Genomic DNA, 17,976 nt, shown 5'->3' on the forward strand with positions numbered 1-17,976 from the left:
AAGCTGCTCTGTACTCCAGTGTGGGTTTTTCATATAATTTACTTTTATTGTGTCAATGAATATAGGCTCCAATTAGTGTTCTCTTCTTTAAAGGGCTTACAAAAATTTCAGTGGTCTGACAATACATCAGAATATGGGCTCCAAACAAAGTGTATTTGCTTTGACAAGCTCTTGTTTCTGAACCCTAATCAAAATTTTATTGAGTTTATAATGAAATCCCATTGGTGAATTCTGGAGGTTGGTTGCAATGCAATTTTAATGAGCTCACCACAAATACATGGTCCTTACATAATTGGTGGATACAGACACTGAATAATTTACAAGTGGAATTATTAAAGAGATCAGATGTTTACAGGCAGCTTTTCAAATGTAATTCCCACAGTTCTATAAATAGGAAAGTTAGTTAGAAATAATGGGATTTGTAAAATAATCTCATTTCATCTAAAAGTTATGCTAATTAAATGCTATACAGACTGAGGGGTTGCAGTACAATTTCTGCATGAGTATTGCTTGTAGTTTTATACTTTAAACTGTCTAAACCCCCAAAAATATTTCAATACCTAAATACCATTTAGCCTGGAAAAGATGCTCTTTGCCTCTTCACCACTTTCCTTTATTTCAGTGACTAATCCTCCATTCTGTAGGTTTGATGATCAATAACATTTCAAAAGTTGTTTAGTCTAAAAAAGCAATACTTAAAATTGTTTCATACACCTTCCATCGCTGAAACACTTGGCAATGTAACATATATATACAAACCATAAACATGTATAAGAGAACAGTGAGTTTTTTATAAAGTCTATTATTTAAGGCCTGAATTTATACGCCTCTGTTTTTTGGAAAGCTTTTAAACTGGCCTGCACATAAATGTGTTAGTCCTATTTGCATGCTTTAATTTTAAACATATGGTTAAATGCTTTCCTGAGTTTGTGAAATTTCCATTTTAAATAGCTGCCTGGAATAATTTTGCATCGATAAACTCAAAGACAGTAATTTGTCAAAATTATTTCATTTTACATGAATGATTTTGGTTTACATTTTACATTCTGCAGCTCAAGTAGAATTTCTGCAATAAAATAATGAAAGCTAATATTTTTCTGATAGCTTGAAAAATGAAACGGAAAGCTTCAAATCAGCAGTTGATTTTTGTCTTTGTTACATTTCACATTTTAATATGCGTTTTTCTACTTCATCCAATTTTGCTCTATTCTGGGGGCCCAAACTACATCACCAACTCCCAGACGTGATTCCCACAGGGCCAGTGACTGTGGTCGGGGCTCACAGCTCAAGACAGGGGGAACCCAGGAGACCTCTGGGCACATTGGGTGGGCTGCAGATGGGACGGGTCTCAGGGGATACAGCTCTTCCCACTCCTCCTGGGCATGAAGGTGCCCGCGTGGAGTTTGCTGTTCGTGGCCTACTGTGCACCAGGACCTTTGAAAAGTTCTTTGCACATTTTGGTGTGCTGAACCCAGCAACCTTAATGAAGGGATAGTGGGAATTTTTACTGAGAAATGTCATATATGTGTAGGAAGTAGACTCCAAGCATCAGTCACTGTTTGCAAGCAGGGTTCAAAGCAAATGTTCAGGGCACTAAGCCTCCCAAAACAAAAAGTCAAAGGTGGATTGCAGCCAATAAATACCAATAACAGCGCAGCCTTCTTCAACGTGTATCTGATGCTCTGCTTTTTCGCAGCTGAACATTGGTTGCACCAACCAGTACAGCAGCTCTGCTCCCGTCCTGCTCCAGTACTCGCACGACGCTGGGCTCTTCTGGTCACTGGTGAAGGAGGGCTGCTACCCTGCATCTCCGGGCACAAAAGGATGTGAGGGAAGCTCCCGGGAGCTGAGCGAGCCGACCGTGTATCACACGGGAGACTTTGAGGACTGGACAAGAATTACTATTGTTATCCCCAGGTCGCTTGCAGCCAGGTACTGTGCATTGTAAACCAGTGATGCCAGTGGTACCCGTGAATTAGCTGCCTCTTCTTTGATGCTACATTAGGAAAAAGTTACAAGCTGTGAATAAAAGCAGTGTTAAAAATTGGCAGATTTGGGAAAAATATACTGTGCTCTCCAAAATGGGAGAAGCTTTTCATTTTAAAGGTGCCAGAATGGTCTATAAAATTAAATTACAAAGCAACAAGGAACCCAGAACATTTTAATTTGACATCGGTTTCTTCATCATGGTGCTGTCTGTCTTTACGCATATCAGTTAGGTCAGAGGCACCAGCAAGAGAGTGATAAGTCACTTGAATCAAATAAGCCATTTGAACAGGATTAATTTTACAGTTACCACTGGGCAAAGAAACCCTAGATGGGTATTTGAGCTGCTGCGTAATGTGCCGTGTCATTGAAGGCAGGCAGGACAGCAGCAGTCAAAGGAGGGAGGAATGATAGGTGTGCTCATCTGCAAGCACAACCTCAGCATCGGGTTAATACAGATAAGAAAACATCAGACAGTGGAAGACACAAATAGGCCTTGAAAGCAGGAGGCTTTTCTCAGTCTTACGTGGATTTGGCTGCTGTTTCTCGCTCCCTGTCTTACGGGAGCCCCTGGCTGTGCCCCCGCTACCTCCTGCCTCTCTCCCCCAGGCAGTAGCTCTCGGGCTGCCCCCAGGGTTCAGCCCCATCCTCCTGCCGCCAGGTCCTCATCCTCAAGCCCCAGCACAGATTTTGAGTATCTGGCATATTGTGTAGCAAGGGAGCTGGTGCCTTTGCCGCAAGGAGTTGAAATAGCAGTATGTACCATAACAAGTTTGTCTTTTCTTCAGTAATTAGCCAATAAAAGCAGGTGCCAAATTGCACTGAGCTGACACCAGCTGATTTGATTTAACCAAAACAAGCAGAGCAGAATCAATAGCAGCAATCTGTTTGGCATTATGTTCAGTAACGTGATCAGGAATAAGAAGCTCAAGCTAATACATTAAAAATGTAAGTATTGTGAGTATGAGGAGGGTCTTGGCATGTTGAAAACTGAAATCATAGTTCATGGATTATTCGAAGAGAATTGCATTTCATCAGTTGGTACAAAGTGCTAGCACGATGATCACCTATCTACCAAATCCAAGTGCAGAGCAGAAAAAAAGTAATATGATTATTATATTTTAGCCAGAGTAGGAAGGAGGATCTTAGTTAATCCATTGGATTGACAATGAGACTTTAAATCTGTTCCCCTCTCTGGAGCTCTTATAAAATGATTCAGCTAAAAGTTAAAGCCCAAAAATTAATAACCAAAATATTTTTTCTTCAACTCATTTCCTATGCAGTGGGTCAGCTGGAGTAACTTAGTGTAGCCTCACTGAAGCCCCTGGAGCAGTTTCAGTTACACAAGTTAAGGATTAGATCACTGTTTCCCAGGAATTTCATGTTGTCATCCAAGAATAAAAACTTACTATTTCTGTCCACACATCCTGTAGGACACGTTATTTGCCATTATTTTTAGAAAGTGGATGATTTTTTTCTGTCTGAATTACTTGAAGGTTTTTTACTCAAAATTATAAAATCCCATAATAAACTCTGCATCACTGCCATTACCAAGTTTCTTTCATAAGTACTGTAAGAAATGAAGTTCTGGGATTTTTGTATGTAATTAGCAGTTCAGGTTGACCTGAGTAGTGAAAGGCATCATCAGAGTCACATCTAATCATTCAGTCTTGTTGAGAAAACCATGTTTCTGTTCTTTGCATCACACTGGTGGATACAGGCCAGAGAAATAGAAGTAGTCAAAATACATCCAAAAAATATGGAAAAAATATCCTTAAGTGAAGCTGCAGAAAATGTAGGATGTCAGAAATATTTTCCAGGCATCCATTTGCATCTTATTTGCAAATGGCTAATTTAGGAAAAGCTGCTTTTAATCTTAAAAAAGGAGCAGTAGATATTAAAGCCTGGAATAGTAATACTGCGCTCTTCATCATTGTTTCTCTACAGTAAGACTCGATTCCGCTGGATCCAGGAGAGCAGCTCCCACAAGAGCGTGCCTCCTTTCGGCTTAGACGGCGTTTATATTTCCGAGCCCTGCCCCAACTACTGCAATGGTCACGGGGACTGTGTCTCGGGGGTCTGCTTCTGTGACCTGGGCTACACAGGTAAGACAACCCTTCCTAGGTGGGATTACAGTAAGCACTGGTTGAGTTAAAACTGTAAATCCAGCATCTTGTTTTTCCTCTCCGATATTCCAGAGAAATATATGGTGACATAAATTTCATGGGCTGCCAGCAAGAATCTCTTCGTTTTGATACATAAAATTCAGCACAGGCTAAACAGAGCAGCTGAAGGCAGTGGACACCGGTGATGTTTCTGGCAACTACAATCTTTTGAACATCACCATCTGTATGAATGGGAAGGGACTAGCGATAAAAGAGAAAACAAAATAAAATATTATAAACTAAAAAGTCTGCTTAAAAGCCTTTGGATCATCTTCAAAAGAATTGCTGCAGGTTTTGAGTCCCCTGGCCGTCAGATGGCATGGGACCAGGAGGGAACATATGTTCTGACAGGCCCTTCTGTGGAAAATTCTGCTCACTTGTGGTTTCAGGGGCTTTTATGCTGAAATACAAAAAAAAAAACCCACCCAAACCTAACAAAAAAACCCCACAGTGATTGACACAACCAGTTGCACGCTGCACTCAGCCCTCTATAACAACAAAGCAATAAGCTAACATCTTTTGTTCAATTTTTTTTAAAAAAAGAAATAAAAGGATAATGGTTTTGTTTAGATAAAATGCCTTATCAACATAAAGCATGGCTGGTTTTCATCTCGTGAAATAAGCCATCTTAGAGTTTAGAGGAAAAGGTCTTATTCTGCCTATGAAATTTTGTAAAGCCAGTTTAAAAAGGCACAATCCTCTCGTTTTTCTTCGAAAAGCCTGGTGATTTCTCATATGTGGATGCAACAGAACCATCTGCCAATGTACTGTATCTGACGTTTACTCTGTTCAGCACAGTTTCACCAAAGCATCTCCCATATTTATTTTTTTTCGTTGAAGCATCGCATGGAACCTGTGTGTCTAATGTGCCTAATCACAGCGAGATGTTCGACAGGTTTGAGAGGAAGCTAAGCCCTCTCTGGTACAAGATAACAGGAGGTCAGGTTGGGACAGGCTGTGGCGTGCTCAGCGACGCAAGATCTCTGTACTTCAGTGGACCTGGCAAAAGGGAGGCGAGGACTGTTCCCCTGGACACCACAAATACCAGGTCAATCCTCAGTGCTGCTTCTCACAATTGTCTGTGTATTCATGTTGTCTCCTCTCAGCCATTGCAAGTGTAGATGTGAGAAGGTGAGAAATGTTTTTCGGGTAATCACAACCTGTACAAGAAATCTTAAAGGCAGAGAAATTACTTTTTTGTTCATTCCGGTTTACTATTTCCTTTTCTTGAGAGAGAATACTTAGGCTAGAAACAGTGGAATATCAGCATAAAAAAAAATACAAACTCTTTATCCTTCTGAGAAGAGGGTGTGCATTGTATTCTAGATGGACAAGCAGAAGACATGGTCTTGAGACTGCACAAAACCTAAGACTCTGCCCATAACTGGACAGAAAAACTCCTTTTCCACGGACGGCATTAAATTGCAGGCAGCTGATGGTGTAGCAATGAGCTGTTGTTTACTTGCCAGATGTTGTGAATTAGTGCACTTGTCAGAAGTGTTAAAAAAATGGAATGTGAATTGTTTCTGTGTAGCCAAGAGGCTAACCAGCTTTCACCTCTTTCCCTGCTACCACTGAATCCTGCTCCACTGGTAGTAATTATCCTTTTTCTCTCAAATTGTCTCACTGATTAATGTAATTAGGATAAACAAAGGGCTGTTAATTCAAACCATTATTTAGCCTGGAGTTTGCTGCTGCATTGTCCAGTCTCATGAGGGATGATGCACCTGAAACCTGACAAATACTGCTCCAAGAGTAAGTATTGCCGTGATTTGCTGCATTATTTAATTTGTGGGATCATTCAGCAAAGACAGGTGACAAGTTATGGCTGCCGGCCCCCTCCTTAGGGCAGCACAGGTGCTGCGGCTTTGGGGACATCCTTAGCTGCTCCCCAGCACTGAGTAGCACAGCACCACCTGTTTTTCCTCCATCCCCTGCATGTCTGACAAAATCTCCTGTGACAAAGATGTGAATTATTTATATCATTCTGTAAATTACTTAATAATTAAATTAACTAATTGTTTGACAAATATGCTTTGGAAGAGTACATGTTTGCACTAGAACTCTGGGAAGATTTGAGCACTTCTTTTCTCTTCCACCATCTTTTTAAATCTCATGTTATTAATTCTGTGAAGCATAATATTGGAAGTAACCACATCATCAAGAAGTCTGGATTCAAATGGTATTTTTGAGTTATTCCTTCTTTCCTGAAGAAATCTTTTTATAAAAGAAAAGAATTTTCTTTAGCTTTAAGATTACTTTGAAGCCACTTTTAATGCCAGATATTCATATTTATAGGTTTCCATTTTTATAGAGTTTGAACCATTTAAAAAGCCAAAACCAGTTGTAAAATACTGAGCAATGCTCTTTCTTGACCTTTTTAATCTATCGCTATTTCCATTTTGCATGAAAACATGGTCATCTGATGTCTCAAAACTGCCCCAAGAATGTAAATGGCCAGAGGGACACCTGATAAGGGCATTTAAGATCCCTCTTCTGAGCACATGACACTGTGTGAGCTGGTTTCCTGCTGCAACTGATCGTTTTGTCAAAATAGACCAGCACTGAATTTTTTTATAAGCATCACAGTGAGCAGCTTAACTTCCTTGAGCGAGTCAAGTTTGATGCCACATCCGTGGGCTGTTTGCTAGACAGAACAAAAGCACTGGTCACCTCAAACACAAATGGGACTAACATTGATTTTTCCATTTCTTCAGCCACGCATGTGCTCAAGGGTAGGATCCATCCTTGCACTCCTTGGAACAGGGACTCCTTAGCCTACAGCAGTTAACCCTGGCTGCTTTTATGCTCAAAGGAAAGAAACAGCCACTTCAAAATGGCAACTCAACTCATTGTAAAATAGGGTTAGCAAAGTCCAGTGCTTTGCCTTCTGGAAGCATGTATTTTTGTCATTAATTATAAGGGAATCTGGGTTGATCATGTAAGACTTAGACATCCAGCCTTCAGACACCTTGCTTAGAATAGGTGTAATATTTGAGACCATCTGTAACATTAACTGGGTCTTTTTTCCTAGAAGCAAATGCAGACAAAGTTTGTGAGAGTGTGAAGGGTTAACTGAAAGACCCATACTCTAAAAAGAAAATAATTCCTCAGCCTAGAATTTTTTTCTGTTATTGGAGCTAAAATTAATGTCACTTGAAAGAGGAGATTAGAGGGAAGCACTTTTTCCCATTTTGGTATTACTTTTTGCATTCAGTAATTCTTTGCATCGAATTCAGTTATCTTATTAGGGGTCATCTTAGCCCCTGCACAGCTGTCTTTTATTTGTGTGGGGGTTTTTTGGTTGGGGGGTTTTGGTGACTGAGTAAACAGCAGGAAAATATGCCTTGAAAGACATACCGTTAGATATGTGGATTGAGGGTTGTGAATAGGAAGGCTGAAATTCATGCAGTAGTTTTTTAAGCTTCTTATTTTTCAGGTTAATAGCGTTTTCCCAGACCTTTTAAGGTCTTGTTTTATTAAATCAGGCACGGAAGCGCAAAAAATTGAAAAATATTGCAAGACATTAAAGTTTTATTTTCATTCTGAATTCCTGCAGACCTACCTATCCATATTCCCGATCATCTTGCTTCAGTTACAGCTTTTTGAATGTGAAGTGTAAATTTTATGTACAGAATGTAAAGATTTTTTTGTTCTTTTTTTGTAAGAAGTACAAAGACCCTTTTTGCCCTAAACCTTCTCTTCCCAGAGGTGTGGGGTCCCGGGGAGCTCCGTGCTCTCGGTTCACTCTGCTCCGAAGGGGCTGAGATTTGCCAGCCCGAGATGCCTGGTGCTGCCCAACAGGGCCCTGCCAAACTCAGGAGTCACACTAAGAGCATTTAAAACTAAAGCTTGCTCCCTGAAGCCAGTGGTCATAAGCAAGCACTCGATGTTTAGCATATACATTAAGTGCTGTCATAATCTTAGCTTTGTTTGTCCTCTTGCCTCCTTATTCCTTTATATGATTGGCTACACTTTTTTCGCAGACATTAGGAAAATGTCCCATAACACTAAGAAAGCTGCAAGTGTCAAGACTTATTTCATCCAGACCATTTTTTGCCCTACACTTCAGAAACCCCCTGAAGTGTCTCCATCCCTTCCCTTCTACATGGCCTAGCGCACCAAAGGCACAATTTCACCAGCGATATTTCCATCCTCCCGACTGACAATAGGATACTTGGACTCATTTTGGTTACTGATGAGCTACTGCCTCCCATTTTGATGGCCAGTCCCTTATGACACTCTTCACTGTCTGTTCAGTGAGAGCATTTATGCACAGTGCCTACCTGGCAGCTAGATAAAATCCATGGAATATATATATTTTTTTTCCAAGCTGTGACATCTGGCTTGTTAGCTGACTTGGCTCCTGTCTGCATTCCAGACTCTGTTGCTAATGACTGTGCAACCATCCCAGAGAGCTGTTCTGGGTCAAACGCTTACAGATCAGATGGGCTGATTCACCCTTCTGCAGAAAGGTGGTTTTGTTTGGTCTTTTGTTTCTGCTTTTTACCGATCTTTACATTGGGCAAGCATAAAAGAGAATTTCATCATAGAACTGTAAATCTTTTCACCTCTGAGACTGCTGTGTAGTGTTTTATTGCCTGAATACTGTCTCAGACAACAGAGCTGCAGCAAACAATAGGACCTACCTGGCTAAAGAGTGTAATACTGTCAGCCTGTCTGTTCTTGAGCTGTCTATGGGGTTATATTATGAATGAGGCAGATTAGTATATTCTGTCTTGTCCTATTCCCTATGGATATACAAAATATCTCACATAGGAGATACCAATTTCAGTAACAGAACAAGAGTGGGGTTGGTTTTAGAATCAGAAGAGGATCATGACAATGTATATGTATCAGTGGGTGAGGGAAATTGGAGTCCTGACTGCGTTGAGCTGGCTCTGGCTGTAGTCCTATGGCTTGTCTGTGATTTTACTAATGTCACTACAAATTAGGGCCAAATCCTCTAAAGTGAAAAGAGTTATCCTTGTGGGAAGTTATTTGAGTAACAAATCAAGCCTTTTTTCTTCACAGAGAGAACAAATTCACGTTGAAAATTAGTATTTTAAATAAAGAAGTTATCTACAAGCAGTATAATTAATGAGAAAAATATATATTCCATGGGTTTTATCTAGCTGCCAGGTATGCACTGTGTGCAAATGCTCTCACTGAACAGATAGTGAAGAATGTCATAATGGACAGGCCACCAAAGCAGTAGAATTAACGAAGCCTTGTTTCTTTTGTATTCTTTTTTCCTCCAAAGCCTCTGCTTGGCAATGACTCCATCTCTCCCTATGTGCTCCATGACGACACACCCAGCACAAGGGACAAGCAGGTGCTTCCCAAAACATCACCCCCAATCATCACAACACAACAGGCAGGCATTTTCCTAAGTCAAAAACTGGCTAGAAAACAAGGAGAATGGCATCGCCAATTTTTGGCATGCAAAAGCTCAGCATGGGGACAAGTCAGGAGCTGTTTCAGGTGTGCAATGCAGACAACATGTGAAGAAGGCGTAGATGAGGGGGCAATGCCATTCTCAGCCGTCTCAATGCTCTTTACATTAGTTATGACCAGATAAGATGGAGACAACTGTTGGAGACATGCAATGAAATTTGGTGAGTAAGCAGCAGGACATTAATTAAAACAAATTGTTCTTCTATAGCACAATAGTTTATACCTAAGAGGAAATGTAAACTACTCTGACACCACAAAGTCACAATTAAAAATATCAGTTCAGTAAGGGTACCAGGGCATCACTGTAGATTGGGGAAAAAGAAATGACAATGTTTTGGAGCACAAGGATGGGATAATTACTAATTAAAATATAGCTAGACAGGGATGTTCAAGGCTTAGCCAAAGTTCTGTCAATAAAACCAGCGACACCCTCTCAAAGGGATGTTGCGGCTTTAGAAGGTTTGCAGAAAATGGTTATGGGAAAGAATCAAGGACATGAAAAACTTTCATGCAGAGAGACAGATGAAAATGTTGCCGTGGTTTACTGTGGAAAGGAGGAGGAGAAGTTAGGGAAGTGATAAAAACACTGACTGCAGGTAAGGTTGCAAGAAAGGTAGATCAGGAACTTTTTTCCCCCCATCTCATGACATGAGAACAAGAGGATTTTTAATGCAATTAAAGCGTGTAAGTTCAAAATCAAAGGGTCTACTTCACAAAATGTCCCATGAACTCTTTTCACCGAAAATTGTTTACATCAAGAATTTAAGGAGAAAAAACAGATTGGTGGTTTAGTGAGGATATAATAATTTTATTAAAACTCTGATCTTGTATTTTAAAGCTTAAACCAATTTCCAGTTGCAAGAGGTCAAGGTAAGATCTGCTGTAAGGAGCACATTTGCCTGCTTTGGAGTTTTTGGATCTTTGTGTGAAAGAAGGATCTGCTAAAATCTGCTACTCAGTTCAACAATACGTTTATTAGGCACAGGATCGATAAACCACATCACCTTCTTCTGACTTGGGTCTGCCACTGTTTGCTATGGCAATGCTTGATTTCACTGGGAACAGTACATGATCAATAAGCCTGGAATAATGATCTAACTGAAAATGCCACATTAGTTAAGAGAGGAGAGTTACCCTGACTGATCTTGTGCTATCAGAAGATAATTAGACTTCTCTTCTGCCCTGACTTTTTTAACAGGCTAGTTCAATTTTATGTACAAATCGGAAGCAAGGCTATTGGTAACTCCTGCAACAGACCAAGAGCCAGGAATGAAGGTAAAGTCTCTTTTCCTTATAATAAGCTTTTTGTGTTTTGGGTCGTCTAAAGTGTTTTTGCCTTTTACTGCCTTTGCAAAATCAAAAAGATTGTTTTATTTTTAACATAAATCAATCACCTCTTCAGTTCTCATAAACAGTGAAGAAAACTACTTACTTTTGTTCTACATCTGTATTTATACTTATTTCCATCAAACCTAATGGTGATCTAACTATCAGAGTAAATTTGTTGAAGTGGTGATGGTTTAAGACATTTACAAGACGAGGTGTAATAGCTTTTATTAGAGTACTTGATAGTGTTGGAAAACAGGTAAATTTACAAGTACAGAGGACTTTCGGCAGGTCTGAAATAAAAGGAATAAAATTCAATTTCAGGATAAAGTGGGCAATTTCCATTTCTGACCTGAGGTAGAGTTGTGTGCCCGAAAACTTTTGCAGCCACACCAGTGGGTGTAATAAAAGATTGCGCTCCAACCCAAGCTCATGCATGATTTACACAAAATGCAAAATTATTAAGCCGCAGCTGAAAATACATTTAGTCTAAAGGAATTAATCTCTCCCAGCTGTCTTCTCTCTTATTTTCCCCACATGCTTGGAGTTATTGGGGTGGGGGTCTGATATTTCTGTTTGGGAAGGAACAGCAGAGCTTTGGGAGCAGATTCCCCATGTAAAGTGCATGAAGATGGATCACTGGCATCTAGCAGATGAGAAAACTTCATTTTCCTCTCAGTATAAATCATTTAACCTCAGTGGACTGTTTTCCTGATATATGGCATTTACTTATACATACTCAGAACTGCCATCTCTCAGCACAGATTACACTATGGGTTTGATTTTCCTCTCATTTGCACCAGTATAAGACACAAGAAAATCCATTATCTTTGAACATACTCCAGTGTAAAAGAGTTTTAAGAGAAGAAATATACTTAAGAAGTGCTTCTTTCTTGTATTATCCCCTGTGATAAGCTCATAAGTGACTTCACAATTCTGCTATGTCCTAGTATTTGCCCTAATGTGTGTAAGAAATTAAGACTATTTTAAATTATCTAAATATTACAATAATTAACTTTTAAGGATGCTGTGAGCTTGCATAGGTAGCATGAGCATTGTGAACTACCCATATTGGGAGCCCAGCTGTCAGAATTGCAACTCAGTGTCCCACACAAAGTGCAAGGATACCCGACATGAAATAAATACCGACTATATTAAGAAAGTCACATTATTCCTATGGCTTCTGTGGTGCAATAATTAGTTTTCCTGAGGTTGCACAAGATTTGATCCCTTGAGTTTAGTGAGCACAAGCAAGATAACATGCGGCAGCTGGTGAGCTGACATCACCTCTGCAGGACTTTGTCCAGAAAATGCTCCTGGACCAGGAGATGCCAAAAGGGTAGGGGAGATGCCAAACGTGGCGTGCATTGGACAGGGCTCCTCAGTACAGGCTGAAGAGTTGCCCCCCTTTGCTCTGTGTAGTCAGACTAACTGCCTTTCTTAATTTTAAATACAGGGCTTGTCGTTCAATACACAAATGATAACGGCATTACCTGGCATTTGCTGCGAGAGCTGGATTTCATGTCGTACCTGGAACCCCAAGTTGTTTCGATAGACTTACCTCGGGAGGCCAAAACCCCTGCCACCGCTTTCCGCTGGTGGCAGCCACAACACGGTGAGCAACGCCATCCTAAAAATTCATGAAGCAGCTTTACACAACCCACGTGTTAACACTTCTCATGTGCTGCAGAAACCTCAGCTTACCAAAAATACAGCATGGGGAACAGTTTGGGTGCTGTAAGAGAACATTTAGACTTTTCTCAGTCACACTGCAGACATTATTTTCTTTTGTAGCACCATGCAGAATAGCGGGCTTAAGAGTAAAATTAAGAGCTAAGTTTAAAGCAAAGATGCTGAAAGATAACAGAGAGGAGAGGAAAAGAATATTACACAAAAAAGCCTGAATAAGCATAGAGGATTTACCTGATTATAGACTGACCTGGGATGCAAAATGGCCTACACAATTTAATTATTTTTTTGTCTGTTTTGGAAAGGGAGGCATAGCCTGGCCTTCAATCTGCCTACCTGGTGGCTCCCATCTCCCTGTTTTAATATCTCCACACTCCAAGACACGACTCCTGTCCCCTGCCATTTCTCGTGTCCCAGCGCCCTGCTCCCCTTCCTTCCACTGCACCTCCAGAGCCTGCTCAGCGTCTCCCCACATCCTCAGCTGAAAGTAAACCCCTGACTCTGACTCATACCTGCAGCAGCTGTGAGAGCTCCTGCCTTGCGCAGGGGCAGGTTACCACAACTGAAAGTGTCCTCATTCAGTGTCTCACCTTAGTGCAAGGCAGCAGCTCCTGGATCCCTGCAGGAAATACAAGGTGATATTCAGAAATATAGCAAAGTACGATTTAACAGCAATTCTCTGGGGAGAAAAGCACACAGCTTACATTCAGGTAATTATGGTATGCAGCTTCTTGGTTATCATTTATCATTTTGATCGGTCTTTTTTTATTTGTACATTTTCTTACAATAAATATGCTGGAGTTAATTGTCCTCACTAGGCAAGCAAGTAGACAAGGCATGAGGGACGTGATTTAGTTAAGAAGCCACTTCATTTGGGAAAAATGACGGGCAGGAACCGGTGCACCACAGACCACCGTTCTGCCAGGATCATTTGCACTGGTGAGTGGTGTGGTGTCAGACCTGTTGCTCCCTACATGTGTCCTGCTGGTGGGTGCTTGCTCTGGGGGCACCTGGATGACATCTGTCCCTGCTCAGAGCAGTCACTCTAAGAGTACCTGATGGCAGTCCTGTGGCTCCCAGTAAGAGGGAGAGTTTATAAATGAATGTTGAAATAACCACCTTCCGTACCAGCTCCCCTAAGTGACAACCAATCCTCATTACAGATCTTAGCTCCTTCATAAACTGCCCTTTGTCTGCCATAACTCAGTGCAGAGTGGTGCTATCAGCCATGACCCATGTTCCTCATAGTGGCAAGACAAAAGTCCTGGCACATCGTTGCGAGCTCACCATTTACGGTCAAGACTTTCCTTCTTCTGCTGCGAGGGCAATGATTGTACAGTAAGATGGTGTTTTCAGCATGCTGGTAGGAAGGTGAATTGAAATGAAGGGCTGGAGAAATGACCTGGAGAGGATGGTGAACTGACATGCCTGTAGGCTGCAGAGCAAGAGAAGAGAGGTTTCCAGGAAGAATAAGCTGAATATCACTTCTGTGAATATCATCTATGTCAAGAGCCTTTAGAATTTTCATTTGTGTACTATCCTCTTCCATACAAAAGGTACTTTGGGAACTAGACAGAGGCCTTTCTGATTTAGTGTGGGGAATGGCAGGAAGGTTGTGACCCATAAAATGAAAATCCCCAATCGAGGGGCTCAGGGAGTGTCTCATTCAAACACAGGGAGAGCATATGATGATGAAGGCACCGAAGCTTGAGAAACGAAGAGGGGAAATTCCTGTGTTTATCTGAAACAGAAATACACTCTGGAGTCTTGCTTAACAGTGCTCAGTCTACGTCACCAAGCACTGCTCACTGGGTGAATGCAGGATGTGAGCATAAAAAATAACTAACAGGCATCCACTAACCTGCCTGTTCTGATTTTTCTAGGGAAGCATTCAGCTCAGTGGGCTTTGGATGATGTCCTTATAGGGATGAATGACAGCTCTCAGACTGGCTTCCAGGATAAATTTGATGGAACTGTGGATTTACAAGCAAGCTGGTACAGAATACAAGGAGGTCAAGTAGACATCGACTGCCTGTCTATGGATACAGCTCTGATGTTCAGTGAAAACATTGGTATGTGTCAGCAAACATTGCTACATTTGTATGCACCTATTTTATAAATTATGTATGGGTCAAGTTTTTACAAGATGGGAGGTATATGCAGACTCAAGTGTATAGTAATCTGTGGGGAAGAGAAGGCTGAAAAAAAGAAGGTAAAAATACAGAAAACAAATTTGAATGACAGTACTGAAAGCATATGCATAAGGTACATTTTTTCTTTCTTTCGTTTCTTCTCTTTTCCTAGGAAAACCTCGTTATGCTGAGACTTGGGACTTCCATGTATCAGCCTCCACTTTCTTGCAGTTTGAGCTGAGCATGGGTTGCAGCAAGCCATACAGCAATTCCCATAGCATTCACCTGCAGTATTCTTTAAACAACGGGAGAGACTGGCGCCTGGTGACAGAGGAGTGCGTCCCTCCAACCATTGGCTGTCAGCACTACACCGAGAGCTCCATCTACACTTCAGAAAGATTCCAAAACTGGAAGAGAATTACGGTCTACCTTCCACCCGCAACTAAGTGAGCGCTGTTCTTCTGGCTGTTTGATATAGATTTTGCTGATTTAATTTGAGCAAACGTCCCCCAGCTTGGGAATTTTCTGCATGTCTTTTAAATTATTAAATATGTGTTGTCACGCCATAGGAATTTTAAATTTCACTTCAAAATATTTCATCAGATATAACGTGAACTGCAGGAACTTAAGGAAGCAACAGCTTTGGATGAGTGAATTCTTAAGTCTTGCCTATAATCTATGACAGCAAGAACAGGAGTGCTAAACCAAGCTTTTCTAACATTTACCCATCTTTTCATATAGAAGTATTTTCTGTCATTGCATATAAGTTGTCATCCAACATTTAGGCATGTTAGTCATGGCATTCAGCAAGTCAAAACGCATGTTAGTGTACGTGCCACCTCCACCCTTTTGACCGCGAGGAGAGTTCTGCCTGCCTCCCAGTGATATCCCATTGTCATAAATGGAAGTGGCAGATACACTGGCATCGGTCTCCCTGAATAAAACCACACTGTAGTTTAGAAATAAGCAATATTATCATTGTCTGTTACCATTATTCTGGATAGTTCTGTAATTCTTCAAAGCACTCTACACATTACCTCTGTAAATTTCATCACCCAGAAAATATGGTGGTAAAACTGGACACACAGTAAATGAACTGAGACTGGGGTTCACATCTTGGTTTCTAATTCTGTAGTTCGCTCCAGAGGATCATGCATCTTCTTCCAAAGAATATTCTTCACAAACATAATGATATCTCGATCCTGTCAGTCTGAGGGCAATTCTCTGTGCCTTCTTCCAGGATCAGCTCTACAGCTTTCCTGCCTGAACAAATACAAGATGATCTAACCCATACCATCTTGACAGATTTTTTCTCCAAAATACTTTCCTCATCTGAGGATAACAAGGCAGTCAGCAATTACAGCAGTGTGTATGCATGTGCATGTGTGTACATATATAGCCATACACTGGTATACATATATATACAAATATATGTAATCATTGTTTTTTCTTTACACAACACTTAGTATAAATGAACTTTTATTACTTCTTAGTTTACTGAAGTAATTATATTGTCTCAACTCTGCTAGCAACACATGGAGCTGTTGAATGCTAATGTATCTAATAGTTTCTGCTCAACTACTTCGGTGACCAGGAAGAGTCGCAGCAATGTCAACTTCCTTGGTTGTTACTTTGAGCACTTTCCTTTAGAGTCTGCTGTAATTTTGCCTAAAAACTACCCTGAGAAATCGAAACTTCCAGTTTCAGCTGGAATATGAATCTTTTCTAAATACAGGGTGTCGTGCTTACTAATATGCTTTTCTTCTCTGTCTCCCATAACATCCTCATCAGGAAGCTGAGGAAGTGTGGGCTAGATGAGGTGACAGCAAGGGGGATTCAGAGCTGGCTGTGTTACAGAACTCAGGGGGTTGTGATCAGTGGCACAGAGTCTAGTTGGAGGCCTGTAACCAGTGGTGTCCCCCAGGGGTCAATACTTGGTCCAATTTTGTTTAACATATTCATTAATGACCTGGATGAGGGGACAGAGTGTATCCTCAGCAAGTTTGCTGATGATACCAAACTGGGAGGGGTGGCTGACACTCCAGAGGGCCGCGCTGCCATCCAGCGTGACCTGGACAGGCTGGAGAGCTGGGCAGAGAAGAACCTAATGAGGTTCAACAAAAGCAAGTGCAAGGTCCTGCACCTGGGGAGGAAGAATGCTAAGCACCAGCATAGGTTAGGGGTGGACCTGCTGGGAAGTAGTTCTGAGGAGAGGGATCTGGGGGTCCTGGTAGACAGTAAATTATCCATGAGCCAGCAATGTGCCCTTGTCACCAAAAAGGCCAATGGAATCCTGGGCTACATAGGGAAAAGTGTGGCCAGTAGGTCGAGGGAGGTCATTCTCCCCCTCTACTCTGCACTGGTGAGGACACAACTGGAATTGTCCAGGTTTGGGCTCCCCAGTTCAAGTGGGACAGGGAACTGCTGGAGCAAGTCCAGCAGAGGGCAACTAAGATGACTGAGGGATTGGAGCATCTTCCTTATGAGGAAAGGCTGAGAGAGCTGGGACTCTTTAGCCTGGAGAAGAGAAGGCTGAGGGGAGACCTTATTATGGCATACAAATATCTAAAGGGTGGGTTGAAGGAGGATGGAGCCAGACCCTTTTCAGTGGTTCCCAGTGACAGGATGAGGGCAATGGGCACAAGTTGGAACATAAGAAGTTCCATTCAAATACACGGAAAAACTTCTTTACGGTTAGGGTGACAGAGCGCTGGCACAGGCTGCCCAGGGAGGTTGTGGAGTTCCCTTCTCTGGAGATTTTCAAGACCCGCCTGGATGCAGTCCTGAGTAATGTGCTCTAGGCAATCCTGCTTTAGCAAGGGAGTTGGACTAGATGATCTCTAGAGGTCCCTTCCAACTCTGAAGATTCTGTGTGATTGTGTGATTCTGTGATTCTCCTGAAGTCTATAGGATTTTCTTTAATTATTATCTAGCACTTCGTGGAGCAGATATTTTGACATCTGAAATACATTCACTCTGTTTTTTCTAGCTCTCCCAGAACGCGGTTCAGATGGATTCAGTACAGCTATGCTTCCGGTGTTGATTCTTGGGCTATTGATAACGTGGTCCTGGCTACAGGGTGTCCCTGGATGTGCTCAGGCCACGGCATCTGTGACGCAGGTCATTGTGTGTAAGTAGCAACCTGCTTAACATGCTTCATAGAAAGGATGTTGGGCTTTATCTAGGCCAGATGGATAACACCTTTTCCTCCCAATTTGTTG

At 41.5% G+C, this 17,976-nt stretch overlaps 1 protein-coding gene across 1 annotated transcript in view; it reads left to right on the forward strand.

Annotated features, from left to right (window-relative positions):
- The window catches only part of RELN (reelin), a gene marked incomplete at its 5' end in the record, with an annotated part of 178,344 nt that overhangs the window by 104,921 nt on the left and 55,447 nt on the right, over nt 1–17,976 (forward strand). The window contains 8 exons of the mRNA XM_009892163.1: nt 1,697–1,932; nt 3,934–4,091; nt 4,992–5,199; nt 10,807–10,883; nt 12,391–12,549; nt 14,507–14,695; nt 14,928–15,201; nt 17,745–17,885. Of these exons, the coding sequence (XP_009890465.1) occupies nt 1,697–1,932; nt 3,934–4,091; nt 4,992–5,199; nt 10,807–10,883; nt 12,391–12,549; nt 14,507–14,695; nt 14,928–15,201; nt 17,745–17,885 (1,442 nt within the window). The remainder of the gene's footprint in view (nt 1–1,696; nt 1,933–3,933; nt 4,092–4,991; nt 5,200–10,806; nt 10,884–12,390; nt 12,550–14,506; nt 14,696–14,927; nt 15,202–17,744; nt 17,886–17,976) is intronic.

The sequence above is a fragment of the Charadrius vociferus genome, unplaced genomic scaffold, assembly GCF_000708025.1.
Source record: "Charadrius vociferus isolate BGI_N301 unplaced genomic scaffold, ASM70802v2 scaffold1319, whole genome shotgun sequence".
Lineage (NCBI taxonomy): Eukaryota > Metazoa > Chordata > Aves > Charadriiformes > Charadriidae > Charadrius > Charadrius vociferus.